Here is a 22,733-nt window from a genome sequence, read left to right on the forward strand (position 1 = left end):
CTTGAATAGGAATTAATGCCATAACTCCTGTTGTTTCTTGCCAAAACAACTTTGTCTCCCTGAATAACTTCTTTCCAAATATAGTTCCTTTCCATTTGAATTTGAAGTTGACGTTACTCTTTATGCATTAGGAAATCCATTATCAAAGTCTACGTGACTCTGGGAATCTTAGAATCTTGCTATGTGGATTCGGAGCTTCTGATGTTGATCTCATAGAGTTCTGATGAGTCTTCGGATAATCGCTGAGAGCTTCTGGAAATGATATACCAGTTTCAGAGTCAGATCTTCTAGAGAGCACTTCTTCTTCAGATGCTTCTGATATCCTGATCCGCTTTTGCTTGGACTCAGATCTTCTAGAGCGTGTTTCCACTTCAGATACTTCTGATCTTTTGATATTTTGTATCTGATTTGATTTTGTATCTGATGACGTCATCAAATCTCTTTCTTCTTTCCTTAGAACCCTGCACACTTAGAAACTTTTCGTTAGGGTGCCATTTTTGGTTTCATCTTTTGTTATCATCAAAATCCTGGAATCTGTTGTAGAACAATTTTTGTTCTTACAGTATCCTCCAAGCTGAAGACTTATCTGCCCAAACGTCTGTTGAAGGGGTTGTTGAAGGGGTTGTTGAGAATGCAGTTGTTGATCCTCTCTTTCCTAAAGATGCAGAAGAATTTACAAATGTTGTTCCTGCTGATTTTGTAATTCCCAATGATGTAATTAATTTTTCTGATGTTGTTGCTGATATTCCAAACATGGTGTTTGATTCTGATGTACTTGCTTAACTTGATTCCGATGTTTCGGATGTTTGTACTTCAATAAATAAGATTTCTGAGTATGACTGTGACGTTGCCACCATCACAATTTTCTACCCGACCGCTCAGATCAGTGCGCCAGTAGCACAACTAGTACCACCAGTGCGACCGCATCAATCCATTATGACCATCACGACCCCTGGTCCTTTACCTTTCACCAGCGAATGGGCCATTCCTTGGCATTACAGGGGGAGTGTGTACACGCATGATCATGGAGTGGAGCAGCCACTGAAAGTAGAAGAGGTGCAGGATCAGAAGTCTGAACCTGGAATTGAGATAAAAGATCCCGCAGTGGACAATGTTGGTGGAATCGGGCGATTCACCAGAAGTGGTAGACTGTTCTCACCACCGGTTACCCAACCTGATAGTGTTGATGCCGCGACGAAGGCCAAAGGCAAGCAAGTTGTGAATGAGGGTACCTCTGCACCACAGGCTGGCTCTGAGCCTGCTTTTGCGAAGGATGTAGACGAACTTTTGAGAATTATAAAGAAAAGTGATTACAAGGTAGTCGATCAGTTGATTCAGACGCCATCCAAGATATCTATTCTCGCACTCCTGCTGTGTTCGGAGGCACACAGGGAGGCACTCCTGAAGGTCCTTAATGCTGCATATGTGCCTCAGGAGATCTCAGTGAACCAACTAGAAGGGATCGTTGCAAATGTTCATACAATCAACGGGTTGGGTTTTACTGATTCTGACTTGACGCCAGCTGGACGCGATCATAACAAGGCTTTACACATTTCGATGGAATGCAAAGACATTGTGTTATCCCACGTTCTAGTGGATACGGGTTCCTTTCTCAATGTGCTACCCAAGAGAGCCCTGTCAAAGTTAGATGTAGAAGGTTTGATCTTGAAGCCTTCCGATCTTGTGGTGAGAGCCTTCGATGGTTCTAAGAGGTCGGTGTTCGGAGAGGTAGAATTGTCAATTCAAATTGGATCACAAACCTTTAACACCGTATTCTATGTGATGGATATCAGTCATTCGTATAGCTGCTTGTTGGGTCGTCCTTGGATCCACAATGTTGGGGCAGTCTCCTCGACCTTGCACCAGAAGATCAAGTTCCCGGTCAACGGAAGAATTATCACTGTCTGTGGTGAGGAGGATATTCTGGTCAGTAACCTTCCTACATTCAAGTATGTAGAGGTAGAAGGTGAGATTCATGAGACCCTTTGTCAGGCCTTTAAGGCAGTTCAAGTCAAGGATGCAGCTCTAGTGGAAGAGGTTGAAGCAGGTGCCTCTATTTTGTCCTTCAAGCAGGCACAGGCCTTGGTAAATTCAGGTGTTGCTCCCGGTTGGGGACGTATGTTGGATTTACCTGTGAAGGAAGACAAGTTTGGGATTGGGTATCAACCAGCATTGACTTCTACAACTTCAACGCCTCAGACTCGTCAGGGGCCGATTACTTTCTCCGGTGCTTGCATCATTCAGTATGGCCAGATCTCTGCAATCAACGAAGAAGATGGGGATAGTGATTGCGACATTGACAACTGGGTGCGTCCAAGGGTCCCGGGTGAAGTTCTCCGCAACTGGTCTTCTGAAGAGATTATCCAAGTCACTCTTCTTAAAGAGTAATTTTATTTGTTTATTCATGCATATCCAAGTCTTACGTTCCGCCCAGGGCGTGATGACTCATTGTAGGGCTCATCTATGTGGATACCTGCATTTTTTATCATAAATAAAGAACGTCTTTTTGCATTCAAGTATTTTGTTCACTATCTTTCTATTTTTGCAGTTTTCAAAAATCAAAAATTAAAAAATATACATTTGGCAATGTTTTGCTTAGTTTCCACTTCTTATTCACACTCATAATCACATACCATCACTCATGCAGATGCACGTCACCGGATCCTATTGATAACAGTTCTGCTATGGCTCGTTTCGACTTTGAAAATCCAATCTTTCAAGCTGAAGAAGAGGGTGATGAAGACTGTGAACTCCCTGAAGAACTTGCCAGGTTATTAAAACAGGAGGAAAGGGTCATTCAACCGCATCAAGAGTCTGTTGAAGTGATTAATCTCGGCACCAAGGACGTCAAGAGAGAGATCAAGATAGGGGTTTCTTTGGAAGATAATGTGAAGAAGGGGCTAATTGAATTGCTGCAAGAGTATGTTGACATCTTCGCTTGGTCTTATCAGGACATGCCAGGGCTTGACACAGGCATCGTGGTACACCGTTTGCCTCTCAAAGAGGATTGTCCTCCGGTCAAGCAGAAGCTCAGAAGAACAAGACCAGAGATGGCTGTCAAGATAAAGGAAGAAGTGCAAAAATAGTTGGATGCAGGGTTTCTAGCGGTTACAAATTATCCGCCATGGGTTGCAAATATCGTTCCAGTACCTAAAAAGGATGGAAAGGTACGGATGTGTGTTGACTACCGGGATCTGAACAGAGCTAGTCCTAGAGATGATTTCCCATTACCTCACATCAATGTTTTGGTGGATAACACGGCTCAGTTCTCGGTATTCTCCTTCATGGATGGCTTTTCTGGTTATAATCAAATTAAGATGGCACCATAAGACATGGAGAAGACAACTTTCATAACCCCATGGGGCACCTTCTGCTACAAGGTGATACCGTTTGGTCTAAAAAATGTTGGGGCAACATATCAACGAGCTATGGTAACTCTTTTCCATGATATGATTCATCATGAAATCGAGTTTTATGTTGATGATATGATTGCCAAATCTTAGACGGAAGAAGAACATCTGGTGAATTTGCAGAAACTGTTTGAGCATTTGAGGAAATTCAAGCTAAGGCTTAATCCGAACAAGTGTACTTTCGGGGTGAGATCTGGAAAACTGCTGGGTTTTATTATTAGTGAGAAAGGGATTGAGGTGGATCCGGCCAAAGTGAAAGCGATACAAGAAATGCCTGAGCCAAGAACAGAAAAAAAAGTCCGTGGTTTCTTAGGAAGGTTGAACTACATTGCAAGGTTCATCTCTCACCTAACAGCCACGTGTGAGCCAATATTCAAATTGTTGAGAAAATATTAGGCCATCAGGTGGAATGATGATTGCCAAAGGGCTTTCGAGAAGATAAAAGAGTATTTGCAGAATCCTCCAATCCTTATGCCTCCAGTCCTAGGGAGACCGATGATTATGTATTTGATAGTACTTGATAATTCCATGGGTTGTGTTCTCGGTCAACATGACGAGACAGGTAGGAAAGAGCATGCCATCTACTACCTAAGTAAAAAATTCACAGATTGCGAGTCGAGATACTCAATGCTTGAAAAGACATGTTGTGCACTTGCATGGGCTACTAAGCGATTGAGACAATACATGCTTACTCACACGACCTTACTGATCTCCAAAATGGATCCAATCAAGTATATATTTGAGAAGCCAGCTCTCACCGGAAGGGTTGCTCGTTGGCAAATGGTACTGACAGAGTACGACATCCAGTATACATCCCAGAAAGCCATCAAAGGGAGTATTCTGTCATACTATCTTGCTCAGCAGCCGATTGATGATTATGAGCCGATGAAGTTTGATTTTCCGGAGGAAGACATCATGTTCCTCAAGATGAAAGACTGTGAAGAGCCAGTTGTTGAGGAGGGACCTGATCCAGATGAAAAATGGACTTTAATGTTTGATGGGGCCGTCAATGCCAAAGGAAGTGGAATTGGTGTTGTCATTACCACTCCGAAATGTGCCCACATGCCTTTCACCGCTCGTCTGACTTTTGAGTGCACCAATAATGAAGCTGAGTATGAAGCGTGTATCTTGGGTATTGAGCAAGCCATTGATTTGAGAATCAAGACTCTGGACATCTTTGGAGATTCAGCTCTAGTGATCAATCAAGTGAATGGTGATTGGATTACTCTCCAGCCTAATCTGGTCCCCTATAGAGACTACACGAGAAGACTGTTGACTTTATTCACAACAGTAAGGTTGTATCATATACCTCGTGATGAGAACCAGATGGAAGATGCTCTTGCTACTCTGTCCTCCATGATCAAGGTGATTCGGTGGAACTATGCTCCCAGGATCAATGTTATACGCCTTGATAGGGCCGCGTATGTGTTTGCTGCTGAACTGGTAGTTGATGACAAGCCCTGGTACCACGACATCAAGTGCTTTCTGAAGAATCAAGAGTACCCTGCAGGGGCATCCAACAATGATAGAAAGACTTTGAGAAGATTGGCAGGCAGTTTCTTCTTGAACAAAGACGATGTGTTGTATAAGAGGAACTTCGACATGGTTTTGCTCAGATGCGTGGATAGACACGAAGCAGACATGCTAATGCAGGAAGTTCATGAAGGCTCCTTCGGTACTCATGCCGGCGGACATGCAATGGCTAAGAAATTGTTGAGAGCGGGTTATTACTGGATGACCATGGAATTTGATTGTTTCAAATATGCTCGGAAGTGTCATAAATTCCAGATTTATGCTGATAAGGTGCATGTGCCGCCAAATCCTCTGAATGTGATGTCTTCGCCGTGGCCGTTTTCTATGTGGGGCATTGATATGATTGGAAAGATTGAGCCGACTACTTCCAATGGGCATTGCTTCATCCTTGTTGCCATCGACTATTTCACCAAGTGGGTCGAAGCAGCGTCATTTGTGAAGGTCACCAGACATGTGGTTGCCCGATTCATCAAGAAAGAAATCATTTGTCGTTATGGGATTCCCGAAAGAATCATTACTGATAATGGTTCTAATCTCAATAACGAAATGATGAAAGAGTTGCGCAAGAACTTCAACATTCAACATCACAACTCTTCCCCTTATCGTCCTAAGATGAACGGTGTTGTTGAGGCAGCAAATAAGAACATAAAGAAGATTGTACAGAAGATGGTCGTTACGTACAGGGATTGGCATGAGATACTACCCTTCGCCTTGCATGGGTACCGTACTTCAGTATGTACATCGACCGGGGCAACCCCTTATTCCCTTGTGTATGGTATGGAAGCAGTCCTACCTGTTGAAGTGGAGATTCCTTCTCTGAGAGTTCTGCTGGATGTCAAGTTAGACGAAGCTGGATGGATTCAGACAAGGTTCAATGAGTTGAGTCTTATCAAAGAGAAGCGAATGGCAGCCATTTGTCATGGGCAATTATATCAGAGTCAGATGAAGAGAGGCTTTGATCATAAAGTGCGTCCTTGATGCTTCCAAGTCGGAGATTTGGTGTTGAAAAGGATCCTTCCTCCTCAGACAGATCACAGGGGCAAGTGGACTCCTAACTATGATGGACCGTATATTGTCACCAAGGTTTTTGATGGTGGAGCCTTAATGCTTGCAACTATGGATGGTGAAAACTTCACTTCCCCTATGAACTCAGACGCAGTTAAAAAATACTTCGCATAAAATAGACCTGATAAAAAGAATAGTCCAGGCAAAAAAATGGGCATCCCGGTGAACCAAGAAAATGAAAAAAGGTTCGGGAAAAAGTTAGGGATTAAAAAATGAAAAGATTGTACACCCGGTAAGTTGAAAACCTGAAAGGGCAACTTAGGCAAAAATGGGTATCCCGGTGGATTGAAAACCTGAAAGGGCGATCCATGCAAAAGTTAGGGATTAAGCGAATGGTTGCGTTCTGAGTAGTTCTGAATATCATCTCGTGTCGATAATTGGAAACTTCCGAAGGATGGGAAACAGTCCAATCACCTTTTTCAGAAAGCTGATCATCTGGAGGATCTTGAAGAGGAGCGAATCATAGCAGAATTGGAACCGTATAGAAATCCATTTCACATTGCCATTAGATTAATTTCCGTTTTTATCTGTTGTGTAATTACCTCTTTCCAGGCATTGCTTCCTGATGTAAATACCTATTCAGAGGCCACTCAATCAATAAAATCATGTTATTCAGTACATCTCTGTGTTCACTTTCATTTTACTGTTTTATTTGCAAAAATGACGTCCGAATTTTTAATAAACATTGCATCATGAAACATAAGATCTTTACAGGTACGTGCTTAATAAACATTGAAAATTGCTGTAAATTTTAAGTGCTTTGGATCGTCTATTTAGAACAGGTACACTCGGGGCATTTCCTTAAGGTCCCCATCAAATGATCGCGGATGTTTTTCCTCAATAGTTGGAATTTGGTATCTTATCCCTGCAGAGCTGGTCCGAGCGTTGGATTCTTCAATCCCCAGCAGGCTCTCACTGCTGTACTTCCCCAAGCATTTGTTTCAGATTATACATTCACCAGCGGAGTCGACAGTGTTTGACTGTATATCCCCAACGGAGTTGACAGTGCCAAATTGTATCTTCCCAGCAGAAGCGACTGCTTATCAGAGTTCGATGCCAGATCGATGATCTCGACGCTAGACCCATGGTCTCTTTCCTTGAAGTAGAATCTCGGTACCGTATCGGTGTTTGCTTCCCCTGCTGAGTCGTCTCTCTCGCCGATTATGGTTGTCAGAACCACTGTCGCTTTCCTCAGCAGTAAGTTTCCAGTGCCATTCTCTCCCCAGTCAGAGCCTCGGTATTTTGTTATTTGCCAGAACACCGTGTGGCGGGTCATTTCCCCATAGAGTTCTTTGTGTTGTGCATCTCCAACAGCCTTGCCAGGGTCCAGAAGATTGTGATCATTTACCAAGCAGAAGTCCTTGCCTCAGCTTGGCGTTCTCTCTAATCAAGCATTTCGCATCCCTGCATGTAGAATCATATTGCATTGCATCCTCCCAAATTGCATAGCATCTCCATTTTCATGGAGCATTACGCTATTGGAAAATCCAAACATACGCATGTAAAGCATAAGGCATTCTCGGTATCCCAAGTGATAAGCCAGAAGTTGTTTCCAGTACTCAGACTAAAGATTGTTCATGACTTATCTTTATTATTCCCAGCAGGGGTCGTTGGCCCACGCGCCGCCTCAATTATCATTTTCCCTATTTATGCCGATGTTGACAGGCATGAAAGTTTCCGGTATTCAGACCAAAGTGGCAGTTAAGCCAGTTTTCCGATGTTCAGATCGAAGAAGTTTCCGACATTCAGGTCGATGCAACTTGTGGCATTCAGGCCAAGTTTCCGGTATTCAGACCGAAGTGGCATTCAGGCCAGTTTTCCGATGTTCAGATCGAAGAAGTTTCCGACATTCAGGTCGAAGCAACTTGTGGCATTCAGGCCAGTTTCTGGTATTCAGACCGAAGTGGCATTCAGGCCAGTTTTCCGATGTTCAGATCGAAGAAGTTTCCGACATTCAGGTCGATGCAACTTGTGGCATTCAGGCCAAGTTTCCGGTATTCAGACCGAAGTGGCATTCAGGCCAGTTTTCTGATGTTCAGATCGAAGAAGTTTCCGACATTCAGGTCGATGCAACTTGTGGCATTCAGGCCAAGTTTCCGGTATTCAGACCGAAGTGGCACTCAGGCCAGTTTCCCGGTGTTCAGACCGATGTTTGAAAATCTAATACTGTCTGATGCTCAGATCGAAGTCATGTCTAGTATTCAGATTGATGAGCGGCATTCAGGCCATGGTTATTCCTGTGTTACCATTTATTTTGGTATTCAGGCTAACATTCCTTATTTCGGTGTTCAGATCGACTCTCACCGTACCAGACGGATTCTTTTTCAAGACCACCTCTTGGCCGATTCTGACAGGCATTGTTACTTCATTTTTTCACTTCAGTGTAAATTTTCGGGCTTTTATCGTATTCAATCACTTGATACCTCGAAAGTGCGACAGCCATTGCTATCTTCCTTTCGGGTTTTCAGTTGATTGAATAGGGGCAACTGTAATACCCCAAAATTTACCCTTCATTTTTCCTGGAAGCATGGGATTATGTTTTACACTTTATTAGCATCATATTAGGTCATACTCATTGCATACTGCAATAGTGACATGGAGATCAGGTTTTGATCGATCACTCCTTAACAGAAGGAGCCCGCACAAAGCAAGATTGAGAATTGGACTTCATTTTCTAAGTATACAAGTCTCAAGGTTCTCAGGGGGGTCCAAGTATCTTATTATGGTCCTCAGTTTATCAGTGAAGGATTCAAAGCTATCTGAGTGTTCATCTGGATTTAATCAGAAATTAGGGTTTCATGGCTACCTGCTGTAATACCCCAAAATTTACCCTTCATTTTTCCTGGAAGCATGGGATTATGTTTTACACTTCATTAGCATCATATTAGGTCATACTCATTACATACTACATTAGTGACATGGAGATCAGGTTTTGATCGATCACTCCTTAACAGAAGGAGCCCACACAAAGCAAGATTGAAAATTGGACTTTATTTTCTAAGTATACAAGTCTCAAGGGTCTCAGGGGGGTCCAAGTATCTTATTATGGTCCTCGGTTCATCAGTGAAGAATTCAAAGCTATCAGAGTGTTCATCTCGATTTAATAAAAAATTAGGGTTTCATGGCTACCTGTAGCAGGCAATGTTTGGTTGGAAGTAGAGGAGCTCATCCATGTCATGATTAGAGAGGCATCTTGGCCTAGGAAGATTCACAATTATCTCAGAAAGATCCATTGGCAATCAGTGCAATCAGTTCCTTATCATTTTGCCCTAAAACTAGGGTTTGGTATAAAATCAGTTTATTTCTGATTCTTTGGGTGAAACTCTTTTCCATGGCCCTCCATATGTCCACAAGGGTCTACATACAAAAAATCAGCTCTTTATTTGAGCTAGAAGTGCTTCAATTGATCAATGGAATCGGGAATCAGACAGTTTGGGAAAAGTCAATTGTGGGGCCAGAAAAGTCAACTCATGACATTTTGAGAGTGGAATATCAAAATCCATGCCTAGGGTATCCTACATGTGAAATTTTATCAAGGTTGGATCATGGATTCATCATTTAATCAGGAATTGGAAAAGTTACTTAATTTGAAAATGGTTGACTTTCCATTTAGGGCAAGTTTTCATGATCGTTGCACTCACTTTAAGCCCATTTTTCATCAAGATAAAAGCTCCATTTGAAAATTTCTCCAACACGATAGTTGTTCTTCTTGTTCCAAGCTTTCTAGAGATATAAAGTTTGCTCCATTTGGATTAGAATTGAGAAAGTTATGCTTAGTCAAAGTGAGACATTTTTTTAGAACACTTAGAAAATTTCTAAGTCCAAAATCTTCAATTTGTCAAGACTTCTTGGCCAGTTTTCTTGCACTTCAAGGCATTATTTGAAAATACTTTCTTCACAACAATTGTACCTTGCCATGTCCTCTTTCACTTCCTTTTCGAATCATCTCATTTGGATCCATGGTTTGAGAGATACATTCATTTAAAGTGAGCACCATGACTTGATTTTCTAGGCAGATTTTGGGCCTGGCTGGCCCAATCAGATTTTCTAAGCATGTTGCACAAACCAGTCACGTTTTTTATTACCTCTTTTGACCATGCATTGGACATCCATTCACTTAAGTTTGGCCCAAAATAACAACATTTTACACCTCACTTCACACTTTTATTCTTATGGATAAATCACTTATTAAAAAGCCCATGAGAACACCTAATCCACCCTATTTAAGAAGCTGAAACCCTAACCCTAAAGAGGCATTGGAATTTCGTGGAAAGGAGGCAAAGCTTCATCACATATTAGATTTCATTCCACTTCTATTTTCCATTAGGTAATCATCTATTGCATGACCATGTTTTGATATATTTGTGCTTGCTTACCATGTTCATCACCATTAATCCTTCCATTTTCATATTTCTTTTTCTTATTTAAAATATTTTCTTCATTCATAAAATTACCCAAAAATATTTTTCACTTTTATTAATGTTTTATTTAATTTTATATAATTTTTATTTTCGTATTTTTTTAATATTAATATTTTATTTTAATTATTTATTCTAACTGGTCCATTTTAACACACTTCTTTTATTGATTTTATTTTTATGACTTAAAATTATTGTTAGCATTTGATTTTTGGGATGAAGGTTGATCACTGTCTCATGGTCAACCTGACCTTTTCCTGGAATTTTATTTCACATTTTCAATTTATTTTGGATTTATTTTTGACCTAGTTTGGTTGGTGGACTTTTGGTTTGACCTCTGTTTTATTTTAATTAATTTTAGTACCAATTTTCGTTATTTTTAAATTCTTTTTGGGGGATGATGATGTCCTGACCTCACCTCATTTATTTTAATTTTTCATGATTTTCTTGATTAATGTACTATTTATTCTTGATTTATTTCTAACCTAATCTCATTAATTGACTTTTAATTTGACTTCTGTTTCATTTTAATTAAATCACGTACCAATTTTCGTTATTTTTAAAATCTTTTTGGGGGATGATGGTGTCCTGGACTCACCTCATTTAGTTTAATTTTTCATAATTTTCTTGATTAATTTACTATTTATTCTTGATTTATTTCTAACCTAGTCTCATTAATTGACTTTTGGTTTGACCTCTGTTTTATTTTAATTAATTTATGTACCAATTTTCGTTATTTTTAAAATATTTTTGGGGGATGATGATGTCCTGTACCCACCTCATTTAGTTTAATTTTTAATAATTTTCTTGATTAATTTGCTATTTATTTGAGATTTTTTAAGTTGACTTGAATTTTCAGTTGACTTCTTTATGATCGATGTTTGACTTAGGGATTGCTTATGGCAATTGAAGAGATCTTTTGATCCTCCCTTTTTCATCTCATATGACATGTATTAGAGACCTTTAATCTTGATTTTATTTGGTCCTTACCTCATTTCCTGATTATATTATTCAGTGGGCCTTTGTGTGCATCTTTTCATATGTCTGATTCATCTGTAGTTTGTAATACTTGTTTCTTTCATCCATGCTTACTATTGCTTGATTGTTTAACATGTTCATACTCCCATGCATTGTTTAATGCTCTATTATTTGATTCTTTGATTTGATCATACACTTGTTTAATTATCTGATTTGATTAACTGTTGCCTACTTGTATGATGTATGAGGCATATATTCTTATTGTTTGTTTGCCATGAACAATCCCCATTCATAACAAATGTACCCCTCTCCCATAAAGTGTATAATATTTATTTCTTTATTTCTTTAGTCACCTGTTAATACAAGAATTAAAACGAACATCCGATGACCATTTCAAAATAAAATCAAAAGCTCGATCCAACGTCGAGTAATCATTTTCAAAAACTTAACAGAACCAGCACGCATTCATCCATCCTCTTGTAAGTCGATTGCCTCGGGCATCACCATCTACCTGTAAGTCGATTCCCTCCGGCATCTCCATCTACCCTTATCTGTAACTCCTCTTCGCGCTCCATCCGTCGACTCTTTGTTCCGTTTAGGTAGTACCCATTAGGTAGAACCCTTTGTATGATAACATAGGTAGAATTCCCCTATTCTTTGCATGCTAACATTAGGTAGATGTTCCCCTTTGTAAATCCTAACACATAGGTCCATATTGCATGATAACTCTAGAGCAGAGCCTCCCCACTTTTAGACCTTCTGTGCGTCTCCGATCTTGTGGCATGTCAGTCCGTTCTATTGCAAAGAGGTAAATGCCTAAGACTCGACTCAGCGAGCTGCGACACCTACTGCTAGGACGTTGAACACACTGCCCACCCTCCTTTGACACAGCTGGTGTCCTCTTTTGTAAGTCCATGTTCAGATGGCAATCCTTAACCCCTAGTTAGCCAAACTACGTTTTGCCTTGATTCTCATTCTAGATGAGATACGTAGGCATAAGACGCGACATCTTACCGAGCACACTTCTCTTTAACCCATAGGTAGCCGAGCTACAAAGATTCTGATTCTCATACTCAGATGAGATACGTAGGCAATGGATGCGACATCCTTGCGAGTCATTTTCTTTTAACCTTCCTTTTAGTAAATAGTACTTTAGATATACCTATACCCTTTAGACTAGAACAACACTTATGAAAAGGGCTCCCTAGGAGTACCTAGGATGTTTTGGGTGCTTAAAACCTTCCATTGCATAACCAACCCCCTTACCCAGATCTCTGACATTTTTACTAGTTTTTGATTCGATAAAACTTTTAGGTTTTTGTTCGCTTTCTAACCATTCCTTTGGATAAATAGAAGTGCGGTGGCGACTCGACTTGTATGGTTTACCTTAGATTTAGTCAATATCTCTAATGGTAACGAATACCCCGCTACACTTTCTTTTGGTTAGAGTATACAGAGAGAGAAAGAAGAAAGGTAGGTGACGTTGAGAGAGGTGACGGAGTGGCGTGTTAGAAAAAGAGGATAAAAGTTTTCTTTTAATTCTATTATTTTAAAAAAATATTCATTAAAAAAAAATCTTAGGTATTACTTTAATTTAGAAAATGATAATAATAAAACAAAACTTTAATTTGGACATCAAAACAAAGAAATAACAGGATTAAATATATAAATAGAAGTCAGATGTGAATTTGCTCAAAAAATTAAATCGGATGCACTAAAATGATCAGCACAAAATATACTTATTGAAAAAATACAACGTTTCTTTAAATTTTGAAATAAATTTTCACCGGTTAAAAGGGCTCAGGTGGGTCAAAACGCAACTGAAACAACTGCTAAAAAATACAACGAACACACCAGGTTAAACTACATGAACCGTAGATTAATAATATTGGCGTCTGCAATTTTAATTTCGAAACTTTTTATCCGCTGATTTTGTCCGTACTTGAGGAAAGATTCAACCGATTTGTCTGTACTTTCAATAAATTTATCCTGACTGATATTTCAGGTATTATTAATGATAAAATGCATGTTATGTTGTACATATGATGTAAACTGAAAATTAAATCAAATTTATGAAAAGTTTAAAGTGCCCGGACAAAATTGGGGTTTGACACAGATGTTCCCCTTTTATCTTGACTTTAGGACCATTTTTGCATGCCAACATTAGGGTTATATTTAGAATTCCCTTAGATTTTCCATTTTTCTCTTTTGCATTATTTCTAAAACAAAAACCCTTTCTCAATCAAAATCCAAAAAACATTCTAAATATTACTTGAACTCTTTCAATAATAAGAGATAATTACTCATATACCTCCTGCCTTGGGTGGATCATTTGATGCATTCTTTCAACAAAAATACTCAACCAATAAAACTTCTTTTGCCACTTGGCTTTCTTTTGAAAATTTTCAATAAGGGTGGTTACCCATAAAAAGCACCAACAAACCAAAATTCTTGAGAAGAACTACAGTGCTCTGATTCTTTATTGATACGTAGGAATTGGGTTGCAAAACCTAAGCGAGCATAATGATAAAAACTTTATTTTTGTTTGTAAATAATTCAATCCTTTTGCATACATTCCCTTTTAGTCGGTAAGTTTTATAATAAACACACCCTTTTGATTAGAACAACAAGAGTGGATCGTGTAGTGTACTACAGACGTGAGGGGTGCTAATACCTTCCCCTTGCGTAATCGACTCCCTTACCCATCTCTTGGTTGAGAGACCATTAGATTCATCCTTTTGAAGGTTTGCTCAGTGATTCCTTTACCTATCTTAGGATAAACATCATTGGTGGCGACACTGTTTTATTTGCATGTTTTTTCGAGATACAACAGACACCAATCACAACTTTACTCTCAACCTTCATAAAATCTAATATCTTAAACATTGTAGCATTATCCTTCACAAAATCATTCACTTGTTTAGCAGACACAAATAACTCATCACTCGTATCAAATTCTATAAATGACACTAACTTATTGAAACAGTTGATATGAACTTTGAATCTCCATCTTTAACAAACTTAGGAAACAACATTGTCTTATCCAATAGCCTGCACTCTTGCAAACCCCGAAACAACGAACCAACTCTCCACACTTGAATCATCTTAGAGAAACAAAAGCTTATCCCCCACTTGTTTCAATCTCACTTATGCTAACAAGCGGTTAGAAAAACGAACGAGTATCGATTGTGTTTCACACACATGTCACACACCAAGAAACATATTAGAATTAAACAACCTGGTCAGATGGACCGACCTGCTATGGTACGGACTATGTAACACCCTATTTCCTCGGGCATAAATATATAAAAACCAAAGTATTCATCAAAACAAAAATAGGTTTTCACACATTCTCAAATCCAAACATACATGCCCTACAACACTTTAACAAATAGTAACAATAATCAACACCTTTTCTTAGGGTGTCTTCACATGCTCACCTTCATATAGGGTACCATCGCAGCGGAATTTCTCATCAACAAAGCATGAAATCAATAAATTATTAAATTTTAAATACTTTATAATATAAACAAAATCATAAATACGATCTCTTTAAAACCTCAAAACATCAACCATGAGAGTATACTTTAACTCTCTACTTAAAACAACAGAAGATAAATCACAAATGTTTCCCCCAGTGTTACATATCAGAGCATGTAAACTAAACACAGAAATTAAAATAAAAAACAACCTCATGCCATTCTCCATTCTAAGTAGCTACTCAGTTACCTGCTTATTTGTACCCTGAAGAGGAGCACCGACCACAACAACAAAGGGGTGCTAAATCATAATCACTAATAACATGAATTATACTGTAAGATAGGATATCTATACAATATATTCTACATAATATCATTCACAATATATCACAATACATTATCACACCCAAACTCATCATTCATTCACAACTCGACAAAATGCATATAATTCATTATGCAATGCAACTCGACTATGCAACTCTATGCATATGCATGTGGTACCAACTCAACATTTGGTTCTTCATACGAACCGAATTCTAATCTATGTGAACCCCAAGTCCCCTCTCTGAGCTCCAAGCCCCCTCTCTGAGCTTGGGACAAGCCACTAGTCCCCTCTTTGAACTAACAGACATGCCTCTTGACACAACTCTCATGATGCAGGATCATATCATCAAATCAATATGTTAATAACCCTCTCTGATCCTAACATAAATTCATTGGCAACTCAAGAAATCCTCTCTCTAGATTACATCATACCAAAATAATAAAATGCACATTATCAATCAATAGTGCAACACAAGTATGCTAATAATTCATCTCAACATAATTATATTTCAAACATGTAACAATACAACAAACATAACTCAAAATAATCCATATTCACAAAATGCCAAATTTCATACTTATTCTCAACGCGTAACATATTGTCATAACAACATATTCAAACATTTCCACAACTCATAAAACATATTCCTCGAACTCGCACAACTCGACATTTACTCGATCAAATAATTTTTAATAGTCATTCTCATCAATTACTCATGTTATCATAACACATTTAGCTTATGAAATTATTACCAATTGATCGTAATTCGTGTTCGCTTTCTAACACTTCGAATCGAATCTCGTTCCGAGTTACGGAACTCAAGTTATGATAAAAATAAAAACAAAAGAATTTCATTGCCAGAGCGTCTCACTATGAGAGGACCTCCCTCGCTAAGTGACTGATATATAAGTGAAGCTCCCCTCGCTAAGCGACGACATACATATCTGAAAAAACCAGAGTGTGGTTTTCACTATTTAAGGACCTCCGAAACTTCGATTTCGATTTCGTAAAAAGTCATGCGCTCAGAATTAGACACAATGTGATTATATCATATGATTAAAACCCAATTTAACACACAAACTCCATTATTTTCATAAAAATAGTTGATTTGCAAAACCTTCGATATTGCAACAATGGTGGAAAAACATCAAGTATCAAAACGGAAAAATATGATATTCCTAGGTTTCTCTCATTATAATATATAGTTAAGGCAAAATAACTCTTAATTATATTTTTTCCCTACTAAGAAAATAATTGCTCCTTTCTTCCATTAATTTTTCCTCAATTTTGACTTTCACTCCAAAAGGTCTATTTTTCTTTTAATTAATTAAATCTAGTCAATTATCATTACTAAAATAATTTTTAGTAATTCTTGCCCACTTCTACTCATCAACTACAACTATCTCCATACCCTTAACTCAAGGATATACACCCACACTCTCATATTTAATTAATCACTCACAATTAAATAAATATGCAAAACATGATTATTCAAATAATCATATAATTCAAGAATTGGGGTGTTACATGATCCGTTGAGCTAAACGACGTTAAATAAGCACTCAGTGGGACGAAACCTGGGCTTTTAATTGCTATTATGTTTTGTGTTTTTTTAATATTTGTTTTGTTTTAATAAGAAATAAAAACTCAAGAGAAGAAGGAAAAACTAATATAATTTATCGAATTCTCTCGTATGATGCACCTTTCACCTTATTTAGGAGGTGCTATGTGAATTTTCTCTTCAGTGTTTATTTGAGTTTTCTCTTCAATGTCAATTTTAAGTGTGTGTGTGTGTGTTGGGGGGGGGGGGGGGGGGTTATTTTCCTTATTTTTATTTTTATCATATTTTATGTGTTTATTTGAGTTGTTTTTCTTTTTCTAACTGTATATACATAGCTTTGAAGATTCTCCCAAATTTTGAGTCGTTTAATTTTTTTTTGTTGCAAAGTTTTGATTTGATTGAGTAAGAACGTATATAGAGGTTTAGGGATGAAAGACTAATATTTAGGAGCCTAGGAAAAGTCAATAAAATAGGTATTGTTCGAACACTCAAATTTTCTCAAATATGATATCACTTGTTTTATGGTATAGTCTCCAAATTCTAAGAAGTATTTTTAGATTAGTTCTATAAAAACAGTGTGACATACTTTAGATTGGCAAGCAATATTTATTTAGTAAAAAAATGATAGTTAAAGGAAATTGCAACCTATTAAGTTGGGTAACCCTTACCCGGTTATTCAACCCAGTTGTGGTTGATCTCCAATGTCGAAACAAATATATTCAATAATAATAGTTATTTTGAGTTAGTTGGACTTAACCTGGAAAGGTCACCCATCCTAAAAGCCAATTCACTCATGTAAATAACAAATAAATTCTCAATTAACTTTTTATAGTTTGTGATGACTATCCATATTTCAGTGCCTTAATTTGATTGTTAAAAGAACGAAAAGAGAAGAAAATTGATAAGTGAGAATTAAGTATAAAAACCATATTCGGAACGGTATTTAATGAGGGAAAATTTTGTCTATGTTTACATGGTCAGTGTCCTTACAATGCCTATAGTAATGACCTAGTACAAGGAAATTTGATCAGAAGCCAATCAGAACTGCTTTCATGTATGAGTACTATTCATTTCCGTAAACTTTACATGCCTAATTAACTTGTCCTCCTTTTCTGTTTGTGAGCTAAGTTGCTTGAGGATAAACAATAATTCAAGTTTGGGGAAGTTTGATAAGTTGTATTTGTACCGCTTATTGTGTGTTTTTATTAGTACCGCTTATTGTGTGTTTTTATCAATACTGCTTATCAAACTTCCCCAAACAATAATTCAAGTTTGGGGAAGTTTGATAAGTTGTCCTCGGGTTTGATGTATGGAGAGGCGCTTCAAACCAACATGGTAAATGTTAGCTGACACGACCCAACCATGTTGGCCTCAAGTTTTTGTTTTTGTCCTACAATATTTAAATGTTGCTCCTTCCCAACTTCAACCGGGGTTCTGGGCGTACATGAGGGTATTTCAGCTGTATGTCGAGCACAAATATTGGAAACCTTCTCTTGAACTGTTCTTTGATCTGTTCCATCCGAGGCGCACTTCTTCAGACAACTTTCACAATCAGGGGGCACAATTACTTCCATTAGGTCAATCCCTGGTTCGATCCCTTTGCTTTGGACTGAGCAAATTCATGTGGCACTTCTTGCTGGTAAAGTCCCTCATACCTGCAACCCATCTCATTTTTTGCTACCTCCATGTTGATTATCCTCGCTTCTACCGGAGTTTTTACCCAAAGTATTGGTCCAAAATCCACTTTAACTAGGATGCTCATTCTCACTATTCTCAGTCGGGTTCTCCTTTCTGGACGAGATGCCAACGAAGAAGAAAATACAATCTTGGTTTCAAGGGGTTGGTTATGAGGAATCGTTTGGCCTGAGTGAGGTGCCCCTTACTGAGGTGAGAAAAATGTGGATTAACACTTATGATGTTATATGAAGAGATATCGTCTACCATGAGATATTTTACATTGATCATCTCCATGTTCTTACTCATCCCGAATACGATCTCGATTATGTGGATCTTTACTTGTACGAGGTTGCTTGAAAGCCCAAACAAACCTTGGAACGTATGAGTGTCATATGGATCCAACCAGAGTCTTTCAAATTCGTCCTAGAATATGATATTTACAGAGCTTCCCAAGTCAATTAATACTCGCTTTTATATTCCAATTTTCACATTGCACCGTGACAATCATTGGACCATTATAACTAAGATGTATACCTAGGATGTCATTTCTAAAGAAAATGATTTCAGGTGATGATTTCTTTTCCAAACTTGGTGTGGGGCTGGAAGGCACACCATCTAACGACAAAACATGTCAAACATATCTCATATGGTGGGTGTTATGATTTCTTCCCTATCACCATTTTCAGGAGATCACTGTGCCAGCTTGTTCGCTGAAGATGGATGTGTCCCATGTTAGTTTTATTGGCCCCATAGCGAGTGTCAATTGTACTTTCTATTACTTTTGTATTCTTTTATATATAACATAGTTATGGTATTTCAAATTTATTCATGAATGAAATTTCATATATTTTTCATAAATATATTTTAAAATTATAATATGTAATTTATATTTATGCATTAAACTATAAATTTATTAATTGGTAATTTTATATATTTTTTTTCAGTGTCACACGGGTCTGACACTAATTAAATTAGAAAGTTTCTAACAGCTGTATGCATGAATGTTAATATTCTTTGTACTTTGTTTTGTAAAGTTATTGAAAGAGTGTAACGACAATTTTGAAAGTGGATGCGGTGGGGACCCGGACTTGATACTTTGCTCCAATCTCCTCTTTCTTCTCAATACACACACCAAAGTTCCCGTCAACGGCAGTCCAGAACTTTGTGAAAGAAAAAGAGAAAGAGGAGGATAATGAGTGGAGAAGGAAAGGTGGTGTGTGTGACAGGTGCTTCTGGTTTTATTGCTTCATGGATTGTCAAGTTCCTTCTTCAACGGAGTTACACCGTCAGAGCCACTGTTCGTGATCCAAGTAAGTGCTTCTTTCTCTTTATATATGAACTCATCCACATTCTTGTTCTTTTTGTTTCGGTTATTTGATTGGTGTGAAAACAGGTGATCCTAAAAAGGTTGACCACTTGATTAAACTTGATGGTGCAAAGGAGAGGTTGCAACTCTTTAAGGCAGATCTTTTGGAACAAGGTTCCTTTGACTCAGCTGTTGAGGGTTGTGATGGTGTCTTTCATACTGCTTCACCTGTTCGTTTTCGTTTTGTCGTAGACGACCCTCAGGTTCATTCCATTCTATTGTTTATAAATAGTTGAAAGCAGTGTGCTTTGTAAGTGTATCATCGGTTATTTTCTATTTCTATGTTTCAGGCTGAGTTGATTGACCCGGCAGTAAAGGGAACTCTTAATGTTCTTAAATCATGTGCGAAATCACCATCTCTGAAACGAGTTGTCTTTACTTCTTCTAATGCTGCAGTTGCATATAACACAAGGCCGAAGAATCCTGGAGTCATAGTTGATGAAACATGGTTTTCAGATCCAGATTTTTGTAGGGAATCACAGGTTAGTATTGTTTTTTCTATTCAGAATGAAAACCTGAAACTCGTGAAGCTGGGACATGCGATTTTAACAGTTATGTGATAAAGCCTTGGATGATATACCAATCCTTAATTATACTAATACTAGACTCTTGATCCTAATTAAATAAGGAAACAAATTCTAACGTATAAGGGAATATGGAACTCAATCGAAAGGAACAACCTATGTTATCCTTAATTACTCTAAGATATAATTAATATCACAAGATATTATTTTATAAATTATTCTAAGATGCAATTATTATCATTGGATATTTTTTATAAATTAAAACTAGCTTTCTTGCCAACTTCTGTTTGTGTTTTCAGTTCTGGTACATACTTTCAAAGACTTTGGCTGAGGCTGCTGCTTGGGAATTTGTAAATGAACACAAGATTGACATGGTTGTTCTTAACCCAACAATGGTTGCTGGACCTCTCTTACAACCAGAGGTTAACGAAAGTGTTGAACCAATTCTAGACATAATAAATGGTAATTCTTTCCTGGCATAAAGTGTGTATATTAGTGTGTGCAAGAAAAGATATAAATTACCAAATAGTGTGTTTTATTAGTTTCTAATTTTTATTGATATTAGATAAGATTAAGGTAGTTAATGGCTAATGAATCTTCTCTTGTATTGTGACTATTATTGTTCATTGGCTCAGATTCCCCTATGGGTCTGTGTGCATTTGGTAAGGTTTTAATGAAAAAATTTCCTTTAATTGTTGCTTTGATCAATTAATAATCATGAATTTTTGCACTGTGTAACAGATTAAGTAATGTCATATTTATTCCAAACAAGAATTGTCATGTTAGCATAATAATTGAACTCCTTGAGTTTCTGAATGCAGGTATACCTTTTCCAAATAATGCTATTGGATGGGTGAATGTGAAAGATGTTGCGAACGCCCATATTCGAGCATATGAGATTGCTTCAGCTAGTGGAAGATATTGTTTGGCTGAGAGAGTGGTACACTACTCAGAACTTGCTAAGGTTTTACATAATCTGTACCCATCATTACAAATTTCAGACAAGTAAGTTCATTGCCAATTTGCCATACTTTTCCTAGCCCCTAACCAAAAAATAAGTTGGATTATATCCCATACAACTTATGAAACTATGCACTCTCTACAATTTTATCAGGTGTGAGAATGAAGAGCCATATATAACAACATTTCATATTTCCAAGGAAAAAGCTATAAGCTTAGGAATGGAGTTTACTCCTTTGGAAGTCAGCCTCAAGGAGACTGTGGAAAGTTTCCGGGAGAAAAAGATTGTCCACTTTTAATCAGCCTCAACATCCCACTTAATCAATAAAACTATGATGTGGAAGTGAATCCCATCTAACAGAATAACACTATAGAAGTTTGTTGTTGATGGATAAAAAGTTGACAACTTCGATTCGGTTCATTTTGTTATTATTATAAATTCTGTGGTTGAGAAATAGAGATCGTAAAATAAGGTGTCTAAAATGTTGAAATATTAAATTTGATTTGGGTTTAATCTTATCTTCTGATTTTTTGGGTTTAATTATTTTTGATTTAGTTTATTTTGTGTGATGTTTCTAGAAAACTCTTGTAGTATTTGGAGAGTTTATATATTTTTTAGAATTGTAATATTTTTTAGAATAATCTTTAAATATTTAGAGTTGAGAACTCTCTAAAATTAATGTGTTTAGAGTTCTCCTTAGAGTACTATAAATAGAGATGTAATCCTACACTTTTGTATAAAACAAAAATACAAAATTCTCTCTTCCATAAATAATTCTCCTACCTATTAAGTTTCTATTCAAATCTCTAATATTCCCACACACTTTCCCTAAACACAAAAAAAGTTTATTTCCAACAAAGTGGCATCAGAGCTTCAAGGTCCTAAAAAAATGGCGAATGAAGGGTTTCCTTTTTAAATGTCGATGCTCACAAAGAACAACTATGACAATTGGAGTATCAAGATGAAGGCGCTACTAGGAACTTAAGATGTATGAGATATCATTAAGAAAGACTTCAAGGAGCAAGATGAAGTCTCGCTAAGCCAAGGTGTAAAGGAGACATTAAAGGAGTCAAGAAAGAGAGACAAGAAAGCTTTCTTCCTTATTTATCAATCGGTGGATGAAGATGCATTTGAGAAGATCTCCAACGCAACGACGAAAAAAGAAGCATGAGACAAACTTCAAACTTGCAACAGAGGAGTGGAACAGGTGAAAAAGATTCGTCTTCAAACTCTTAGAGGTGATTTTGAACGTTTATTTATGGAAGAGTCTGAGTCAATTTCTGATTATTTTTCTCGAGTATTGGCCGTAGTCAATAAACTTAAAAGAAATGGCGAAGATGTCGATGAAGTGAAAGTCATGGAGAAAATACTTCGCACTTTAAATTCAAATTTTGACTTCATTGTTACCAACATTGAAGAAAACAATGATTTAAATA

The 22,733-nt window shown here is 37.5% G+C and overlaps 1 protein-coding gene across 1 annotated transcript; it reads left to right on the forward strand.

The window, feature by feature from the left end:
* The first annotated feature begins 19,452 nt into the window (after window positions 1-19,452).
* LOC127075161 (phenylacetaldehyde reductase) lies at window positions 19,453-21,837 on the forward strand. The gene is made up of 6 exons (XM_051016614.1): window positions 19,453-19,756; window positions 19,840-20,015; window positions 20,103-20,294; window positions 20,636-20,798; window positions 21,158-21,341; window positions 21,451-21,837. The coding sequence occupies exons 1-6, from the start codon at window positions 19,639-19,641 to the stop codon at window positions 21,593-21,595; spliced, it is 978 nt and encodes a 325-aa protein (XP_050872571.1). The 5' UTR covers window positions 19,453-19,638; the 3' UTR covers window positions 21,596-21,837.
* Window positions 21,838-22,733: the final 896 nt, after the last annotated feature.

This window comes from Lathyrus oleraceus, chromosome 4 (assembly GCF_024323335.1).
Source record: "Lathyrus oleraceus cultivar Zhongwan6 chromosome 4, CAAS_Psat_ZW6_1.0, whole genome shotgun sequence".
NCBI classification, from domain to species: domain Eukaryota; kingdom Viridiplantae; phylum Streptophyta; class Magnoliopsida; order Fabales; family Fabaceae; genus Lathyrus; species Lathyrus oleraceus.

Coding starts and splice junctions, on each gene's coding strand:
- LOC127075161 (XM_051016614.1), top strand. CDS start 19,639: ATGAGTGGAGAAGGAAAGGTGGTGTGTGTGACAGGTGCTTCTGGTTTT. Junction 19,757..19,839: donor AGCCACTGTTCGTGATCCAA/GTAAGTGCTTCT, acceptor GTGTGAAAACAG/GTGATCCTAAAAAGGTTGAC. Junction 20,799..21,157: donor AATTCTAGACATAATAAATG/GTAATTCTTTCC, acceptor TTCTGAATGCAG/GTATACCTTTTCCAAATAAT.